General features: G+C 37.5%; 1 protein-coding gene across 1 annotated transcript in view; it reads left to right on the plus strand.

Annotated features, from left to right (window-relative positions):
- The window catches only part of MED13L (mediator complex subunit 13 like), a 200,075-nt gene that overhangs the window by 7,842 nt on the left and 171,252 nt on the right, over window positions 1–20,981 (plus strand). The window contains exon 2 of the mRNA XM_026859606.1: window positions 11,064–11,301. Coding sequence (XP_026715407.1) covers window positions 11,064–11,301 — 238 coding nt within the window. The remainder of the gene's footprint in view (window positions 1–11,063; window positions 11,302–20,981) is intronic.

Consider the following 20,981-nt stretch of genomic DNA (forward strand, 5'->3'; position numbering starts at 1 on the left):
CCCCCCCCTCTTTCTTTTTTGGCCTATATGTCAGATTACTTGGTTTGGGAAGCATCTGATAGTCCATTGTATGACTGATGCTTAACATTTCCTTCCTCCTTCAGTTAAAAAACAAAAGTTAAAAGTTGGAGGAAGAGAGAAGATTCTTTCATTCACTTGCAGGTTTGCTTTTGTCTACTTCTCTGTAAGGGGATTTTTTTTTTTTTAATTTGGAAAATGAGCAGTTACTTAATTCTGATTCTCTCTTCTTGAAGGGGACTTGCAAACCTAATCACCCTGTCTTAGAATGAGGGAGGGATTCTTTGGCTAGCCAGTTGCATGTTTGTTAGCTCTTTTGTATACTATCTGAAGTGTGCAGTGGTAGCTTTCATTCTATTATCTTCTCTCAGCCATCTACTCAGAAGTTAAATAGAATGGTTTCCCTTTTGTGAAGAAACTAGCTGAAATGTTACAGAACTCAGCAGTACCTGCTGGCATGCTCTGTAAAATAGTGTCTGTAACTTGACCTGCAGGGTGGTTCACTACCTAAACCTTGGGTGTGTTAAAATGAAAATAACATATTCAGTTCCTTCTGTTTTTTGTTTTGGAGATGGCATTTTGCTTCCAGGCATTGTATGATTCCATACAGCCTACACTGGTGTACATTCAGTTCTCACATGAGTAGACTTCATTCCATTTCTTCCCCTCTTCCCCACAAAAAAAACACCCAAAACAAATCAAACCCCACCATGTCTTGTTTTTAAACTTGTTTGTTGGCTTGATTGGGTAGGTATGTTCTCCAAGTACATGTGTGAGTCTTGTGTAGTAGCATCTTCTGAAACCTAGATTCCTAGCAATTCAGTACCTGCTTTGTTGTTCAGTTCTTTTCCATTTCCCTTTCTCATTCTTGGGGGTGAGACTGGCATGAGAACTTCTCATTTCATATGTCTGTATTGGTGCAAAGGCCACTAGGTACAAGTGTGTAGAAATGTGTGCCTACATGAGTTTCAATCACATGTTGACCTGAGAAGTTGTTGCTGCCATCTTTCAGTTTCCTTGTATTTTTGCATCTTGAATATTTTTGACTCGAAAGCATCTTTTTAAGTAATGGCTAAATCTCAGCCCTCTGAACTTATTTACAGCCTTTACAGCGGAAGGGAGCTTGTGAGCCAGGCACCACTTTGAAACCTTGTCCCAAGATTTGCTGAATCAGTTAATGCGTTGGAGACTTGCTGACCAAAGCCATTCACTGAAGGAGAAAAATGTTGATGTAATGCAAAGGTCTTCCCTCAAAAATTTCTTGTTTTGTTGTTTTATAATGAATTTTTTTAAGAGTTCCTAGAGTTGGTCCTGAATGACTATTACTGTTCTATTGATGGACATTTGGTACTGACTCAAGGATGGCAGATCTGAGAGCTATTTTGAGGGTGGTTGTTGATGCTGCTCCTCGTGTGCTGATAAAGATTTCAAAGATGCCAGTATGGTACCCGGCTGAGTGACACAGCACGGGAACAGCTTTGTTGAATCAGAACAAAAGTCCATCAAAGTGTCCTGTCTCACGGGTGCCCAGTGGCTGTTGGGCCTGCTGGATTTACCAAAGCATTGTGTTGGTGCTTATCAGTTTAACAGCTGCTGTGCTGTCCATGACAGCAAGCTGTATTACATGACTTCCTGTATTTGGGAGGTCACCTAGAGGCTTGCTGTAGCCACTCATAGCAATGCTGCAGTTCTTCTGGGAGATGAACAAGGGACCCAAAAAATCTGCTGCAAAAGTGTGCTCATACCTGTAAACAGTAGCAGTTACCTGAGAAAGGGGTAAGAGTAGGTCAAGGACATAGTAATACTGCGCTTGAATAATCTCCCAGGCTCTATACATATATTTGGTTGAGAGATTTCTTGAGCCATGTAGATTTTTAATAGACAATTTTTATACTAGTACCTAGGTTTTTATCCTGACACAAAAAGTTCAGCCATCTCATTTTGAGTTTGCATTCTGCTAATTTGGTTTGATACCTGGAAGACACAACCAGCAGCTGTTCTCTAGAGGCCATCATAGTTTCCTTCTTTTAGACCAAGCAGTCTTAGTCTTTGAATGCTTTTTGTTGTATGGAATACATAACTTTTTGACCATTCCTGTATTTTTTCTGTTTCCTTTACTCTTTGATATGGTGAGACAAGAACTGCAGTGAGCAATGAAGGTGCAGAGCTACTCTATAATCGTGATGGCCTAATGATTTCTGTGTCACCTTCTGTTTTACTCATAAGAATTTATAACATTTGGTTTTGTTTTGCTAACCTGATTTTGTGGTGGACTTCAGGAAGATACTGTTTCTCTTTCAGTACGTCAGAGTGGGCTCATTTTCCTTCCTTCTGCTGTGTCTTACTTTAGTATTTAACCTTGAAATTCTGTGACGGTTGGGATACATATCAGCAATTTTGGCCCTTTTATCAGATTGTTCTTTCTTTTATGCTTGCCACTCAAAACTTCTTTGTTGGTAGCTTCTGCATCTGCTGAAATTCGAGCATTAATATTGGAGTCCTTTTATATTTTCCACTGGGAAAGATGTTACTTAGTTGCCACCTCAAATTCCTGTGGAGAATAGTCTGACTTTTGTTTCTTTGAAACAATCTATTAATCTTCCTGGCTGTCTCCTCTCCCACATAGGCAGAATCCCACTGATATCTAGGGGAGAGAATAAAAAACACCTCATTTCTGTCAGTACTGTTTACTTGTTGGGCATAACAGCTCATGCTGTTAGTTTGTGGCTTTTAATAATGGTATATGTGAACTCTATTATTTTAGAAGTGTCTTTTTTTTCTGGTCCTCGATACTATGATATAGTATTTCAAATGTCCCCAGGTACAGAAGTCCATCAGGAAGATATCTGATAATAGGATTTTTGTTACAGCTAAATCCTTCACTGAGACTTGGCGAAGATGAAAGATGACATACAAATGCCCTGACACTGTTGCTTGTCACAAGCAGCTCTGAAGTAGTAGCATTTAGATAATCTGTTCCAGGGGGTATGAAGGAAGAGGGCAGCGTGGTAGGGAGTGAAGAGATTTATCCAGCAAAAAGCTGCTATGGGCACACGTGCTGCATGCAGTAACGTGCTCAGTTTCTTGCTGATTTTAAGAGCAAATGAACAACAGCAAAAAAAAGAAATTTTTTTTCATCCTTCATTTTTAAAAGATTCTTGGTGCATGTCCTTTATCTTCTTTTTTTCCAGCCACTTGACTGTGTGCTTACACAGTGTAAAGATTAAAGTCAAACATGTCATTCGGCTGTTGATCAGTTGAATATTAAGAACGACGCTCAGCTCAACTGATCATTCAGTTCTTTGAAGCACTAAGCATGCCACGGTTTGTCTGTTGGCCATGTGAGGCCCATTTCAGAATTAGATATCTTTTTTTAATGTGTTGGGTTTTTCCATTCTTGAATTCAGACTATGAAAAAGTTTGAAGAACCTTGTTTATGTAGTTATTGCAATGCTTGTCTGCCAGTAGCTTGACCTGACAGAAATGTCACGTTGAAGCTGAGCCGCGGCTCGTTCAGTGCACGATAAGGCCTCTCTTCACTGCCATATGGTTCCTCCCTTTTTAAGGGGCAGAAGGGATAAGCCCTGAGGGAAGGGAACACAAACCATTCCTCACTTTTTTAAATGGATAGGATAAAGAGGGGAATGTTAATGTGTAGTTTAGTAAATGCTCAGATTTCAGGAGACTCTGAAGGATTGAGATGGTTTTTTTTTTTGGTTTTTTTTTTTTTTTTTTTTTTTTTTTAAAAAAAAAGAAAATTAAAAAAGAATAATCTAGATTATCTTGAGAAATATAGTGGGGGGAAAAAAAAAAAAAGAGAATTTCTATGTACTGGTGCTTGCTGCTGCTTCAGTTTTATCGGTAGAAAGTTGTGTTATCCAAATAGGAATCTTTCTCAGAGTGTAGAAATAATATATAGCTATGAGGAAAGCTATTTTTTTAGTTTCGCAATCTCCTCTGTTCCTTGATGTGTTTCTTGCCTCTGTTCTTTCAATTCACTTGACAGGGACTTGGGCAGTTGTTACTAAATATTTTACTTAGTGGGAGTGGGGGACAAGAGTTCTTGTCAGCGTGTGTGTTTGCCTCCCCCATAAGCATGCGTTGCTAAAGAGTATTTTTCAGTCCTGCTGTCTTCGTCCTTTTGTCCTTCCTTCCTTCCTAGTGAGGTGTATCAGGATGACATAAATTTTATCTGGTATTTAAATGGCTTGAGCAGAGTGTGAAATGATATTTTGTTGCTGTGTGAGGATGATGTAGTGAAATGAAACACTGTAACCAAAACAGATGGTGCTAATCTTGAATCTGTCTGCAAGATCTTATAGCATTTAATTAAAATGGTGGTGTAATTCCCATGACACCTTTAACTACAGTTTAAGTTCTTGGACTATGAACTAAGGGCTTTCTTATGCAGATTTTTACTCGTGTGAGTAGTCCTTAGGATGAGTCTCTAGTGGCTTCAGAATAGCTACTTACTTGAATGAAGCTCTCTAAGATGAGACTCTAATAAAACTGGCAAATGTATATGACATTTACATTTTTAATGTTTCAATTTGAAGCATAAATTGTAGTCTGAAGATACATAGCAACTGCAGTAGCCTACATAGAACAAACAAAAATCTAGATTAGAGAAATTGTTTAGATTGTGCCTAGCTTCAGAGGCTGGTAAATACAGCATTTTAAGGTATCCTGGACAACTTAACATCTTCCTTTTGGTTAAAGGGCATATGATGAAAGCTTTTCCATTTTTATATTCCCTTTGGTTCACTGAAACTTGTTTGTAGAAGTACCTAACTTGAGTGATGGGGTGTGGTGTGACTTGGTTTGTTTTTTTACATCACCTGCTTTTTTTTCTTAAGATAATTAGGGAAACATGTTTGAAGCACTGTGCAGACCTGAATTGGTCTGAGTAGCACCTTTTGGACAGGCAATTGGGAAATATTTTTATACTTGCTATTGTTTTGTTTTGGATAGGACAACTGAGAAAGATAAAATGGCCTGAATAATGCCTGTTGAAAGTCTTTGAGAAACTCAGGATTGGAGCTAAGGGCCTGTGTGACGGATATCTAGTTTATTTGCTCATAAGACCCTTCAAGCCTTTTCTGTAGATTGTTGCCTCCTTTTCAAGTATATTCTTCCCATTGCAGAAGTACTGGGGTACACATTTTCTACACTCTGGGGCCTGAATCTGCCTTAGCTTTTTCTCAGTTTTCTGTATGACATGAAGCAGGAAAAATAACACACGATTATGTAATCTTAGCTATTGTTTTTAATGTAGAGAAGTACAATAATACATAAACAAGTCTGCTTTATACTCGGTGTGGCCAAATACAAGAATTTTTTGAACTTTAAATTATCTGCTTTTTTTTCTGGTTCTGCTGTGTCTGTGTTCTTGTATAATCAATCTCTCCAAGGGAGCTTTGTGTACTGAAATGGGTGGAATTACTCAAGTCGTCTTGGAGAAGTTAATTTAGAATTGGTCTGTCCATTTCCCATACAACATACATAGTCCAGAAAGCATTTGATGGAGATGAGGGGGGGGGGGGAAACAGGAGGTGGAAGATGTGTTTTGCTTGTGTTCCATCTGCGAGGACTGCAGAAGTGGAAAATAGTCACAGTGGCTACACAGCACTAATTATATCTTCAGGGTTGCTGGTAGCATGCCAGAATCAAGTTGTGCAGTGTAAAATGTTACTGGGGAATTGTGATTTTTAGCAGCCTAAACTCTGCCAATCTGAATGGAGCGCTATGAGATCAGCAGAAGACCCTTCATTGCCTGTCTATTATTCTGATTTAAACCTGAGGGCAAAAAAGAACTGGAGCTTAGGTTTTATCTCCACTAGGAATTTACAGTTCTGGATGCTGTCCTGGAGTTAAAATGGCTACAGCCCTCAGCTGTTGCAGAGAGATGCAAAGGTGTCTGTATTTAGGGCAGCAGACTAATGGTTGTTAGAGGAAGTGCTAATTTGCTTTTTCTATCTCTTCTGCTTGCTTATGTGTATAGGGCTTATCAGAGGTTTGAATGCTCCGAGTTAATTTCTTTTGAAGCCATTTCACTCTGCAGAGTGTAATGGTTAAGACAGTTACCTAGAAGGAAGGAAACCTGTGATTGCGCTCCTTTTCAGAGGATGTAGATGACATGCTTTCTGTGGCTATGTTTCTGAATGAAAGCATTGGCAGGACTGTGTTTTCATTAATGCTTATTTCTTGGGTATGTTTAGGGTGTGTTTGGGTGTCTAAATGGAATTTGGGGTTCAAATGCACTCTTCTACCCTGATAGCTGCTTTTGGATATGTCAGAAACAGATCTTTTCGTGTCTTGGGAATTTTACTGTAAAACGTTGAATGTTAGTAAAGATTTTGGGTATTACTGTTAGACATAGAGATCTGATTTCTTTGTTTCCTTACAGGCTTGACCCAGTGCATTTAGAACAGGCATCTTACAAACATTTTTTCTGTGTCCAATTGCAGTTAACTGAATTTAAAAAAAAAAAAAATTCTAAAAAAGCCCCTCTTATCTGGGAAGTTGAACCCTTCAAAGCACAGTCCTCCAAAGCATATGTTCCTTTATAAACCAAAGCAAAAATCTCTTGCATAATGCATGATTTACTAACAATGTTGGTTAATAGTAAGTACTTGTAAGTTCCTTTTTTGTCAGGCTTTTTAGTGTTAAGAACATTGCAGCAACCATAATAAGCCAAGGCTACGCATATGGGAAAAGATGCAAGAAACACAGTAGATTACATCACCTGGCAAGAGTTTTGCTTTGTTCTGCATTCGTTTCTAACCAGTTGTAAGTAAAACAGCATGTTCACCGTTTTGTCCTCAGGTTGGCAATCTTGGTTTCTATCTCAGTGAGTTTTTGAGGCTGCTTTAAAACCAACAGTCTTACTAAAAGGAGCAGCTCTACCCTCCCTGACCTGCTTTGTGGTCCTCTCTCTTACTGGTACAAACATCTCTGTGGCCCTTTAAATGAATCAGGCATGGGGACTGATCTGAGTAGAGGAAAAAAGCATTTAATTATAATACTTCTGATTTTTAGTCAGTCCACCTCAGTGTGAATCTACGCAAACAGGAGCACTGCCGTAAAGCAGAGGTGGTGGTAAAGTCAGGAGCACATGGCTGAGACAGGGGAGGCAGGCTGGTCCAGGATGCTTTTGGCACCAGCACTTGCTTGTATTGGTTTAAGGTGTACATTAACAACAGTCTCTGCCTGCAGTTTAATGTTCTGTTTTATCTGATTGGAGCTGTCACTGAAAGGGGAGATCCCACTCCACTGCTGCTCTCAGCTGTGTGTTCTCACTCCTGCTCTTCTGTCTGCTCTAGTGATTATGTGGCTGCAGGGTAGGCTGTCTGTGCTGATCTGATAAACGTTGTTCTTTCTTTTTGTTTCTCATCATTAAATTGGTGAACTGATTCCATTCACCCAATGATTGCACGATCACTAGATCTAATGTCAGATTGGGAGATGGAAATGCATGGCTGGGGATGAGTAAGAGGCTGCCATTTTGGTAGCAGTCTGTGTTCACTGCTGATTAAGCATAAATGAAACCACGTTTAGTTCTTCAACACGATCACCAGAACCACGGCCCATCGTCTGTCTTGTCAGTAAAAACCCTGCTACAGGTTGAGGACTTCTAAAACTAGAGATCCTTGTTTGTTTAAATAAATTAGGAAAATGTAACATGGATGCAGATATTCTCCCTATAGTATGTTAAATACTTTACACAAAAAATCTGTAGAGGTATAGAATGTCTGTAAGTGTTCCTGGTGCAGTCTTCTCCTGTGTACTACTTCTGGATTCAGATCTTCTTTTGAATTTTGTTTTAATTAACATAAGGATAAAATCTAGAAGTTGTGAGGGATTAGTATTGATGCTTACCTATTAAAAAAATTAAACAGAAACAGACATAGCCAAACAGATGCACTGAACCACATCTCTGCAGCTTAGACCAGGAAACCATGTGAGAGGTGTCATTTTATGCTGCTACTGAGTCCAAAACCCCCAGTACTTGTCTCTTCTTTTTTTGGGGGAGGGAGTCACTTTCTGTGTGGGTGGTCACTAGTGATCTGGTTAGCTCTAGTGGTTAGTCATTCCTCACACTATGTAGAATTAGACACTCCAGAAGTTTGTTAGTGTAGAATTAAATTGGAGGCAGCTCTGCTGGTTTCTGTATGCTTTTCTTGACTATATTTCATCTGTAATATGGAAGAAATGTGATGGGTTGGTACTTCTGAGCTACCAGAAGGCTGCAAGAGCTTGTCTGCTGTTTCAAACAGTTACCGCTGTGTTGATCAAGTGAGTGGTGCTGTTGAGTAACCTTTTTTGTTTGGTTGGGTTTTTTGGGTTTTGTTTTTGTCATCCTCCCATTTTGTGGTTTTTGTGATTTACCATATGTTCCTAGTGGATATGAGATACAAACATTTAACGTTTTTCTCCTAGGTTGCCTATGCTGGCACTAATCTTTGGTGTTTTGTGATTTGTAGTCATATTCATTACACTGTTTCAGAAACACTGCACGTTCCCTTTCCAAGCTATAGATAGAGATCCGTGTAGAACAGATGTAGATGTTTTGGAGAAGCATGTGTAAGTACTTAGAGTATTATGTAATGTGTGAGGTATTCCAGTGCTACACAGCACCCTACTGTGAAAAAAAATTTTTGTCCTTCCCTTTTGCGTCTCCCTCTTGCACTCCCGTGCCTCCTTTTGTGCCAGGAACATGGCATATATGCTGTGTATCTGGGCCAGTCCTGACTATCTTTTCCTCTTTGCTTTTCCATAGTTCCCCAATGCTTTGAGTAGATGATCAGCGTTTCTGTCTGAGTGCAAAAGCAGTAGTGCTGCCTGTAGAAAGTCTTCAGCAGGGATAATCCAGTGTTGTCTGTGGCTATACCACCATTTGTATCCTGCTGGCATGGTACAGGTGGCATCGCTTCCACAATGTGGAGCTGAAGATGGTTGGTGGTTTAGGGACATGCAAAAAATAAAACCAATTTCACTGCTGTTCAAAGTGTTGTCAGATTATTTTTTTTTTTCCCAGTGGAGGTCAGCTGCTGTATTCCTGTGTGCCTGGTGACACCTCTTCAGAGGAAAATTAAATAGGCAACAGTAACTGAATCTGGGTAGTTCAGTGTTTGGGGAAATAGTCCCTGAGGCATAGTCACAGGAACTTTAGTCATGGGCCAGAAGCCTGCTGTGCTAGGCAATATGCAGGCAGAATGATGTGAAACTCTTTCAGAGGATATATTTATAAGATCAAAGAAATACGAGTATTTTTAGCTTGTGTTGTCAGTATGATGAATGTCACCTTTAGCTCCTCAGCAGTTAACCAGCTAGCTCATGAACAAGTAACAGCCTACTTCCAGTTATTGTGGTGAAGGAGACTACATTTTAGAGTTTAAACTTCTAAATGAACTAAGTTTGTAGATTTAAAAAGGGATATCCTTCTCTGTGACATGTAGGTCTTGGAGGAGCAGTGTGAGCTGGTAGCTTAAATGTCCTTGTGCAGATGATGAAAATGTGAGGAATATGTGCTGGTCTTTTGTTTTCTTTAGGAGTAAAAATTCACCCTTTCTCTTGTATTTTCCATATGTACTGTCCAGAGAAAGGAAAGGAATGTTTACTGTTTAGATACAGCTTAATTTATTACTTGGGGGAGGGGCAGCACAGACAGGCATTCCTACAGGTCATGTTCCCACTGCTGTGTTTTCCCCCTTCTCCCTGGCAATGACTTTTCTTGTCAGAGGTGTAGATGGTGTATTTAAGTTTTTGCAGCTTGTTGCTGTAGACCAGCTGGCTTTTCCTGTAGGATCACTTTAGAGCTGAGCACACCAGCTCTTTCTGAGCAGCAAAGTGAAGGTGTGAATCCTGTAAATGAAGCAAAGGTATTAACAGCAGTGAGAATGGGGTAACATCAGTTAAGAGCTAGAATACAAGCCCACTGTGAACACAGAGTATATACATACCACTCTTTTATTTGATAATGACACTCATGTTAGCTAGTCTAAAAGTCACACGAGTATTCCCCCTTGTCCTGGGCAGGCTCCCAGAGCCAGCAGAGGGTAGAGAGGAAGGAGGATGCAGCAACAGTCATAGGGACAAACTGGGAGTGGAGAGGAAGAGTATGATATGCAGGGCAATAGAAATGGATAAAGAGGTAGCAATTTGGACACTTCAGAGATGGGAGGAACTGAATGGGACAGCTGTGAGTATCTGCTGTGACATTAAAAGTGAAAAAAGAAAAAAAAAAAACACCAACCAACCACCAAAAAACACATTGTTCTAGCTGACAGCTCTTTCATGGCTTGATTACTTTGTTGCCTTCTTCCCTGGTAATTGTTTATTCACACTGCTATGCAGTGGGACACCTACACTCCTTCAGATTTTTACCCTGTGTAGAGGGAAAATTTTCCCCAAAAGCCTGGGTAGCCATTTTCCTGTTTTCTTATTTTTCCTTGATGGGTAATAAGAGAATTCTGTCTGGTTGAAAGACAGTAAACGGCAACTGTCCTTATTCTGCTTTTGTTCATTTGAGCAAAATAAAAATGAAACTCGTGTGGTAAGCCTGTAACGTTTCACCATTTTCCGTAAGTGACTTGTTTTCTTACGTCCTGTAGTACTCTGATTTTCCAGCGGTCAGTTTTTGAGCTGATACTGAACTCACTTGGCCACCAAGCAGCATGTAGGGAATGGGCCTTATTCCCTCTCTCTGTTTGCTTCAGTTTTTTTCCTTTGAATTTGTAAGATGATAATAAGATAACAGTAAGGTTAGAAATGACTGAATCTGCTGGAAATGAGTCAGGTTGTGGCGAAAAACCTAAATGCAGGTGTAAACCCGGTTTATCCAGTACTGCTTCTAAAATTGTTTGCCTTTTTCTTTGAGGGGGAAAAGAGTAGAATATGGGAATAGGAGGAGATTTTAAACTTCAGTTGCTTAGAGCTAAATTCTAGGAATTAAACAATGAAAATTAAACAAGCCAGTACTATGAATTTAACTAAGTTTTGAAATGGAGTGATTTAATGGTTTGTTTTTATTTTTCCTCCCATAGGCTGAACTCACAGGCATCAAATGGCGTAGGTACAATTTTGAAGGTCATGGGGACTGCGGCCCTATCATTTCAGCCCCAGCACAGGATGATCCAATTCTGCTCAGCTTCATCCGCTGCTTGCAGGCCAATTTGCTTTGTGTGTGGCGCCGTGACGTCAAACCGGATTGTAAAGAACTATGGATATTCTGGTGGGGAGATGAACCAAATCTTGTAGATGTCATACATCGCGAACTGCACAGTAAGTTATTCTCTTTCTTTACTTCTTGATTTATTTATATTTTTTTCCAGTGAAAAAGAAACTCTGTTGAATGGTAGCAAGTTAAAGCCTTTAACTTGTGTTTTGTCGCAATTTATGTATTAAGATGTAAAGAAAAATAAAAGCTTGTACATATGACTTTCCGCTTCAAGCGATCTGCAGGTAGACTGCAAAATAAAACTTGAAAGAATTTAGGAGACCTACATCCAACATAATTACTTAGATTTTTGTGAAATCTCAAATATGCTGCAAAATTCAGTAAATTCTAGTTAAAAGGATAATAAAGAAGAAAAACTCTGGCATAAGGTAATAGTAGATGGAATAAACAACCTATACTACAGAGTCAGGTAAACTCTATGGCACAGCAGGTAAATCTGCAAGGTCATAACTTGCCACATTGTCGTGCTACAGGATATGAGCGTAAATGGAGGCAAGTTGCAACAAGTGAATGTAATAAAAGGAAGGAAGGGGAAGGTAGAAAAAGGTGACAATGATAAGTTGCTGTGATGGTAATTTTTATGCAACGTGATTGTTCTAAATGCTTCCAGAATGTGTAGCCTTAAAATTACAGAACAAAGCTAACTTTATCTGTTGTGATCCTTTTTGGATATGACTACCCATTATGCATTAATTCCCTTTCAGTGATGTATTGTTGCTATGAGTAGACCTGTTTGCTGAAAACTTTAACTTTTAGAAGGTATTTTATTAGACTGTGTGAATACTTGTCTCTTGCTTTAACTTACATGTCTTGGATCAAAACAATTAAAGTTCACTAATCCTGGAATAATAATAGTAATAAACCCCCCCCCCCTCCCAAACCAATAATGAGGATCAGTTCCTTGGTTTTTGCAATAAATTTTCATCCTGGTAGTCTTTACACCTTCTGGTTACTTGACAATAAAATTTGTATGCCAGTCGAAGGATACAGAATACTGTATTTATCACGGGGGCTCTAGATATCCTTTATGTCCCCACCTCTACCCCACAGTTTTGGTCTGGGTTATGCTGTGTTCATTTACTTATTCATATCCTGTTCTAACCACCTGTCTTCGCACCATTACAAACTTCATACTTCCATGAATAGCAGATTGTTTATTTGGTAATACAGCCTGTGAAATCACAGATAGGCAACACTGTGTATCTTTAGGCGTATTTCGTGCAGGTAGCTATGTGATCATGTATAATTAAGGAGATGGCTCAGAAGTGCTGCACCAAGCCATTCCACTGACATTAATTTTTTATGAGGCACCTGTTTTGAATGAAGGCATAGGTAATATTTCTACTTACCCAGCAAAGCTTTAATAATATATGCTTTTCTCTTTGTGAAATATAGTTTATTTAAGATTTCAAATGCAGTATATGGGACTTAAGTATCTTTTTATTTGATGGGAGTTGCAGGTGATAGCTTCTGTTTCTGTTGTAAATTGATGTAGCTTGTTTATATCCAACATCTTGGTTACAACAATATAATGCTACTTCCAGTGATAATGGTGTGGTGAGCAGGTTCAGCTATTCACACATTTAAATGCTTCAAGTGCAGTATGGGACAGAGTATAGCAAATAGATGATAGCATTGCTTTGGTTCATATTTTTGCCTGGTCCAAAATTTTATGAAGCATCCGGGCAGGAGCCTTCAGCACGATAATTAAGTGAAATTAATTCTGAAAATTGTCTGCAAGAACACTTTCTTTTTTGTCAACAGCAGCAGTATCACACTGATGATAAACAGTCTGAGCGTAGTGTTTCACAACGCTGCAGCCAGCTGTACTGAAAAGATGTGTCTACTCTGGTACAATAGCACTGTCACTGAGTGATCATTATTTGCAGTGCTCTCACATTAAAGTAAAAATGTCTGAAAGAAAAAGATTGCACAGAGGGATGTGAAGAGACGTAAAATCGAGTATGGAAATGGAGAAAGGAGGATTATACATTTAGGGGAATGAAGTACATGGTAATTGAAAGAGGAAGAAATATACTCCTGGTAACTGTTAGGACCCTACAAGAATTTGGGAAGTAATCTCCTTTTCTCCCTTCCACTGCAGGTTTTGGAATTTTTTGTAATGTGTGTAAATCATACAGTGAGGGGTTCACTTGTTCTGTCTTAACAGCCCATTAAAATGCTTGTAGTGACTTATCAGATAATGGTTTAGTGAGGTATTTGTAAAAGTATTATAAATTTTACTGTTGATAGAGCTGTCTTGCTCTCTTCAGTAGTTTATTTTAGAGTTCAAACATCAGTATTGACAAAATATTGAACATCAGATTCTGAGACATTTATGTACATGGATTCCTTGATATATAACAGAGGACACTGTTCAATGTTTCATGCAGCAGCAAGGCAGAAGAAACAAGGTTATCTTGCTTTTTATTGATAAACAGGGCACAATACTGAAGTATTTAATAGTTGAAATTAGTTTCCTGAGCTTACATGCTCTTGAAAATATAAAGGACTTTGCATGAGGGCATGCAGACAGATAAGAAGTTAGTTACTGAAGCATAGTGATTTACTCAGCTGAGCCACCATAGCATGCTGTTTGTTTTGGTATAACCTAGTCATGAAATAGGCTGCACTGGCTTAAATTCTTGTTGATGTGTGTTGGATTGTCACTGTGATCAGTAATTTAGAGTACAGTGATCAGAGCTTTGTCTTTGTGTTCATACTCATACAGATGTACCTAGAAATCTGACTCTGCAGACCCAAGTGGAAAACTAGAATCTATCTGAAACCTTTTCAGCTTTACAAATCCTGTCTTCTGAGATGTATGATCTTTAGGAAATAATGGCTGTTAATAAGATCATGAATTTTTTACTAAGTATCAAGTTGCTCACAATGCTCTGGATTTCTCTTTTCCTGTCTAGGACTTGTGCTTTAAAAGTGACATTTTTGTTAGGGTAATAAAAATTTAGTGGCAACTTAAATTTAAGCCTTTATCTTTTATTCAATCAAGGCTGTATTAGAATTACTGATTTTCCTGAATAACAGAGTCACTCAAATAATACTGTGTGACATTTAGTACCTTTGCTAACCATACGAGGAGTTCAAACTGAGACTTTTTTCTTTCAGAAACTTTTTAAAGCTTTGCATATGAGCTGTGTGGATTGCTTTATCTTTATAACATTGAAGGTAGATGATTTTGGAAACAACAATCTACCTTCTATTAAAGAATTTCATGTAGTCATAGGGAAAACAACTTACTAGTTATAAACAAGAGGTGCTAGGAACAGTTGTTTATGTAGTAGCTTTCCAAAACTCGGTAGATAATTAAATGCTGTCATGGGAGATTAAGTAAAAACAATAATTTACAGAACAGCTATAGATCAGTTAAGTAGTCAAATTAGCTAGACAGCTGTGAATTTCATAGGTGTGTCTCCTGCACATAGTCCTACATTTCTTTATCCTGCCAGCCTCAGCTCTTGTGTTCTGGTTTTTGTTATGATTGGATTTTAAATTTGAAAGAAGACAGAAGATCTTTATTCTGTCCTAAGTGAAAAAAGCTAATGTGCATAGGGTCACTTAGTAGGAGAAAAAACTGAGTGATTTTACAAGTTTGAAAAAGTTGGGAGTGTTTTAGTTTGTGGAAGTTTTGTTTTCCCAAGGATAAATGCTATTTAATTATATTACTGCCTCAAGAGGTTTGATGTTACAGCTGCTGTACCTTTTCTCATAAAAAAATTTCTTTTTTAAGTTCTACAGAAGAAAGGGAATGGAGAGGAGGTAGTATCTTACTTTTAACAGTGTTTTTGAGAGGAAAGTTGTAGATTTGCAAGTTGCAGTGATCTCATTTGCATTTGGTGACCAAATACCATCTGGAGCACCACAGATAATTTACACTTGACTCCTGGGTTTTTTTCTTTTCTCCCACCCTGCTGCCTTGTACCCTGTGCATTCCACAAAGATTATAAACAGGTGATACCTATTCCTTAGTTGCCACCTTTTGCTTTTTCAAAGAATACTTTCTGACATTTTAAACAATGTTTCTCTGACAGTTTTGACTATAAACTTGTAATCTGCATAATGACTTTATGGATATAGTCAGCTTTGTTGCATCTGTGGTACAGAATACTGGAATTACTAGGAGTAATGCAGAGATTATGATGTGCACTGCTAGAGAGCATATAATTTTGGTGACACTAAGCATGGTCCTGGAGGGGCACTCTGGAAGGCTGTCAGAATATTAGACAGTATCTTGACAAAATGAGTAAGATACTGGGTGTTTGATAGAAGGATGCACTTTTTTTTTTTTTTTTAAAAAAAACCCCTATCACTTTAATAGCTTGTTTACTCCAAATTGCTAATTCTGGTAGGTATTTGGGATTGCCATCACATGTGTTCCTCTGTGAAGACAAGATGAACAAATATGAGGAACTTAGGGCATCGGTGAGAAACCCCAGACGCCCATCTGTACCCTCCAGCCATTATTGTTGGCCTAAGCAATGCGAGGCGCAGAAGTGAAAACCCTTTATTGTGACAGGTGCTTCATCATACAGTTTCAAAATAGAAGCTTAACAGTACAAAGTTCCTTGAGAGAAAATAAATACAATTTTAGCTTTTTTATACTCTTGGGACAGTCATCCTTGAGGTGTTGGTAAAGTTACAGTTAACTCTTGATTCACTCTCACTTAAGATTCACTTAAAGACATATTCCCTTCAAGTAGATCAGATTGATAGTTCCTTCTGTGTAGCCTTTTTGTTGCAGGAAGAAGGGCTTGTGAAAGGAAGGTGGAATATATAATGTTACTATTTTTCTGTGGGCTGAATTCTTTTGAGCAAAACTCTTTTTTTTTTTTTTTTTTATTTTATTTTTTATTTTCTGGTGTATTGCACTTGATCCATTAATTGCTGGAGGTGCTTCCCCCCAAAAAGATACTAATAGCCTTTGCACTACCTTGGTATTTTGATGGAAACTCTTAGAAGAATAGATTATCTTGAATTTGGTGAATCTTTCCTGAAAGATTATTGTTCAGGATAATCACAGCTTGGTAAATTTAAAAATGTAGTTAAAACTTGATCTGTGACTGGAAAAAACATGGAGCTTCAGTTCACTTCTGTTTGTGAATTCTTGGCATATTGGGCTGATGCACTTGTAATCCCTGTGTGCTGATAAATGTTGAGAGGAAAAAATGTTAGCTGTAGGAAGGTTTTTTTGTAAGGCATCCATGTTAGTCCATATAGTTGTGGCCTAGACTTAATTTGTGCTATTGTTTCTCTACTTGCAGGAGAACAGAGCATGCCAGCTATGTTTACAAGGATGTTTCCTGAGAAGAATAACTTGCCAGAGATCAATTTAGGTATCTTTATTACAGATAGATAGGGTTCCTGATACTCACTTCTTAACTTCCAGGTTTCAAATTTATTTTATCAGTCCTCTAAATTATTTTATTGAGTCCTCTAAATTAAGTAAATGTTCAACCTACAAATATTAAATAGATGGTGTTTTTCAATATTTATTAGGAATTTAAAGAAAAATTAAAAACTTGAATTTGGGGAAAAATTTTTTTTTGAATCTGCTAATGTAAAAGAGGATAGAGGGAATGAAAATTCTATTTTTCTGTTTGAATTTAAATTCATTTAATGTTCTTTCAGGGTGCTGGGTTTGATGTACTGTAGGTGTAAGGAATTGGGAACTCTTTCGGGAGATAAAGAAAGACGTTCTTAGCCGCTGTGTAGCGACATATGTTAATTATTGAACAAGAAGATGTTCCTGTCTGTCGAAACATATTTTAAGTGTGTGAAGCAATGCGTAAAATCAAGAATAAGCACCCCTTCCTGTGAAATGGGTACATAAATTCAGAGTATTGCTTTTAATGAAAGTGCTCGTGAATCTTTCATTCTATTATAAGATTATGAAAGTGGGAAGGAAGGGACTGTTTTGCTCCTGAAATTGCATTATGGCTAGCTTTGATACTCTTGAAATTACCAAAAGGTTATCTCCTCGCTTCCTGCTTTGATAGGCTTAGTTGAAGGGTGTACAAGCATGGAATGTGTATTACAACAATTTGTTTTATGTACTCTAGATAACTACATAATAGTGAGCATGACAATGGTTATGGGCTTTATTTAGAACGAGACCAGCTCATATATGGAAAAGCAGTTTATGAACAAGGAATAGAAGGAATCTCATAGAGCTGAAATGGAAGTATTTTTGAAAGCTTTCAATTTAAAAGAAGCTACGAATATCAAGCAGCTGAGTACCACTTATTAATAATTTGAAGTGAAATCTGAAAATGGTTAATTGCCGGTTCTTGAGTTAAGAGTGGAATTAGCAAGTAGGTTCATATGACAGAAGACTTTATTGGAATATTAAGTTACTGTAAAGTCTGTTTCTGGTTTGATTACTTTCAATAAGATAAGTCATTTGCATTTCCTTAATTGCCTAGCATAGATTATTTCCAAAGGCATGAAAACAAAGTTAAACTTTTACATTCTTCTGAAAAGAAGATGGGATATAAAAGTGAATTCATACTTTCTCAGCTTGCAGAATTGTTCTGTGACCCTTATATCTGACACTGTTAATTGGTGTCCGGTGATTGCCAGTTGAAGTTTAGCTTAGACAAAATAAACTTTTTCTTTTAAGGAGGCATATTAAATGAGGTTATTATGCCATCATTTGGGATTAAGGAATTGCTTCATGGGAAAATGCCAACTCCTTTCATGCACATGAAGTTGACAAGAGCCTTATTGTGTCTGGGCAAGATGTCTTCATTTTATTTTGTTTTCTTTTTAAAATAAATATTCTTCCCACCACCCTAACTTCTTCCATCTTTTTTACTTTAAAATTGATTTATGGCTATAGACAACAAGGGTATGAGTTGTTTACAAAAAAAGAATAAAATCTGAGTCTCCCATTTAGAAGTCACATTGTGCTTACCTTTTCCTTAATTCTTTCCTTCAGTGTTTTTTCTCTCGATGTTAACTGTGAATCTTAGTGTTCAAAGTAGTATCAAATGAGTACGTATGGCATTCATGAATTCTTTATCAGTTCCAGTCAATCATCTACCATTCTAACTTACTGCTTTTTTTCCCTTTTTACAGTCTGCAATATCTAAATCTAAAAGGTAGCCAAAAAAAAATCATCTACCTAAGGTTTGTATGTAAGATAGCCTAATTCTTTTTTTTTTTTTTTTAATTAAATCTCCTATAAATGAACATTTTAATATCTTTTAATATTTGGGAATTTAGAGGTTTTACTGTTAATTGCAACAAATTACCTTCTGAAAATAGTTAGGAGGGAAGACACTGATGGAAGGTAAAGCCAAGAAAATTTCTACTGAAGACCATACTTTTTCCTTTTCATCTTTCCGCTTTCAAAATATAAGCTTAGTTTAATTGAAATAGTTGAAATGTTAAGTAATTAATCTTTAAGTTTTATTGGCCACACAATAGTTACTGTTTTTCTGTTGTGTTTTTGTGGAAAAATGAATTGGCATCCATTGTGAAACATTAATAGCTGCATTCTGTAGTGACCGTTTAATGATTCTTTTGCAGAACTATTTCAGTAAGACTACACTTCATAGCAATCCGTCTGCATTTAGGGGCAGAATAGAATTGGTGCTGGTAGTGGTAGTGCACAAAAAGTGCTGGAAATCCAAAACAAGATTATAATAGCTCAGAATCTTTTTCAAATAAAAGCCGGAGTGAGGTATTACTAATGAATTGGAGAGAACTATTGTAGAAAATGTGCTTGGAATTAACTAGAGTGTTGACACCAAACTGAAGTCCAACTTTTGAATGTAAATAAAATCGATGTGTTACCACAGGCAACTCAGTGAACCACGTAATTAGGTTTTTTCCATGAAAAATGAGACATTATACTGCAGCTGCAGCAAAGCAGTATGTAAAGGATTTATATTCTAGTTATATGAAAATTAAACAATCATTAAAAGATTGTATTTTTAAAAGTGCTGCTTGAGGGGGGGAAATGAAAAAATCCAATCAGTAGAATTTATTTTTCAGCAATGTGTTGGGCAATATCATCCACAGTACTTGATGTTTTTTTTTGCTTCAGGGAATCTTTTTTCCCAGTGAAATGAACTCACTTAACTGTGTGAAGTAAATCTAAGTTAGCTTGAAGTGAAATCTGCATTAATAGAGCTCATTACTGATGTTTGTATTTTCGTGTACTGAGTAATCCTAATAACATAGGGTAAGCTCTACTGGTTAATTTCAGATGAAATGCCACCTTCAAAAAATAATAATTAAAAAAAATGCAATTGTATGTGAAGTTTTGGTAATGCTGTTTTTAGAATAATTAATGAACTTCTAGTGACAAACACATGCTACTGGATTGCAAATAGAAAACATAGAAACATGACCCTTCTGAAGTTAACTTATAGCTTCTCTTTAAAGAGGTATGTTTTCCATTATGTAAAAGTTTCCTTATTTTAATGTTCCTATTAAAGGTTGTAAACCTTGATACAGAATTCTCACACCCTGATTCTGAGAGTAGTTTCATTTTATGTGGACTTAATTATACATGTGCACTTATCCATGGGTTTGACAGTAATCTGTATTACAAGTACACTGGATACCTAGAAACACTAGTAAAAAAACAATATATGGCAATTTTAAGATATGATACATGGTTCAGCGTGTCAGTGATCAGACATGAAATTTGAGAAGTGTCGTATACTCAGAATGAAGGTTTTGAAACATGAAGTCTGTTTCCTAATGTTTATTTTAAACTACAGGGCACGCTGAAGTTGTAGTATGTCATTTCCAAAACAACATGCATAGAATTAAGGAGGAGCAACAGGAGAATTGAGCTGTAGTACATAGAATGGCTTAAGAATGAGTTGAACTCTTACCTTTGCTATTTGCCCATGGGAGTTGTGGGTTTCCATGGGAAAAGAAAAGGGTGGAGTTTTGCTGTTAGTTAAATATTCGTTCCCTGTTTTTTTTTTTTTAAAAAAAAACAACACAAAACTGTGTGTTACAGTCACTCATGTAATGACAACTAGAACTTGAATTTCCAGTGAAATAGTATTAAATTGATTTTTCATTACTTAACATTTAAGTAGTTTGGAGGAAAAGTATACACGAGAGGAAAGGCACACTACTGGAATGCTTTTACATTCTTCTTGATTTAAACCAAACTTTAAATTACTTCTGCTTACACTGCTCCCTTGAAACTGAATTTGTAGCAAAGCTACCCTGTGCTCAGAAGGTATCAGAAAGCTACCTGTGCTCTGGTATCAGAAAACTGACTATTGTGTTCCCTTTAGGCATACAGATGCACTTTGATTGTCTTTGTATTCTCTTAGTTCAGGTACAGGCTGGTGTGAGACAAGGCACCACTTCTGTTTCTGGTACAGCTGATGTCCAGGTCAGAGCATCACATCCCTCAGCTCGCTTCTTTGCTTCTGCCTTTTACCATCCGTCATTTTGGCTATGAATGAGACCACTGCTACTTTTGTGATTTAGCAGAGGTAAACTCGGGTGTTCCCCTTAGTGTCCCACTGCTATAGTTTGAAGTACCTGCCTCTGCATGAAAAAGCTGTGGCCTGAAAATAGCCATTCTTCCTTGAAGGCCTTTATAGTCCTTATTTCTGTTTTCTACTGGTACAGTATTTGCCAGTCACAAAATCTTAGGGACTTTTTGCTTTGGAATAGTCAGCCAAAGGGGTCAAACTCAAATGTTACAAATTTCTGTAATAAATTGATG

This window comes from Athene cunicularia (assembly GCF_003259725.1).
Source record: "Athene cunicularia isolate RWA chromosome 15 unlocalized genomic scaffold, athCun1 chr15_part1, whole genome shotgun sequence".
Lineage (NCBI taxonomy): Eukaryota > Metazoa > Chordata > Aves > Strigiformes > Strigidae > Athene > Athene cunicularia.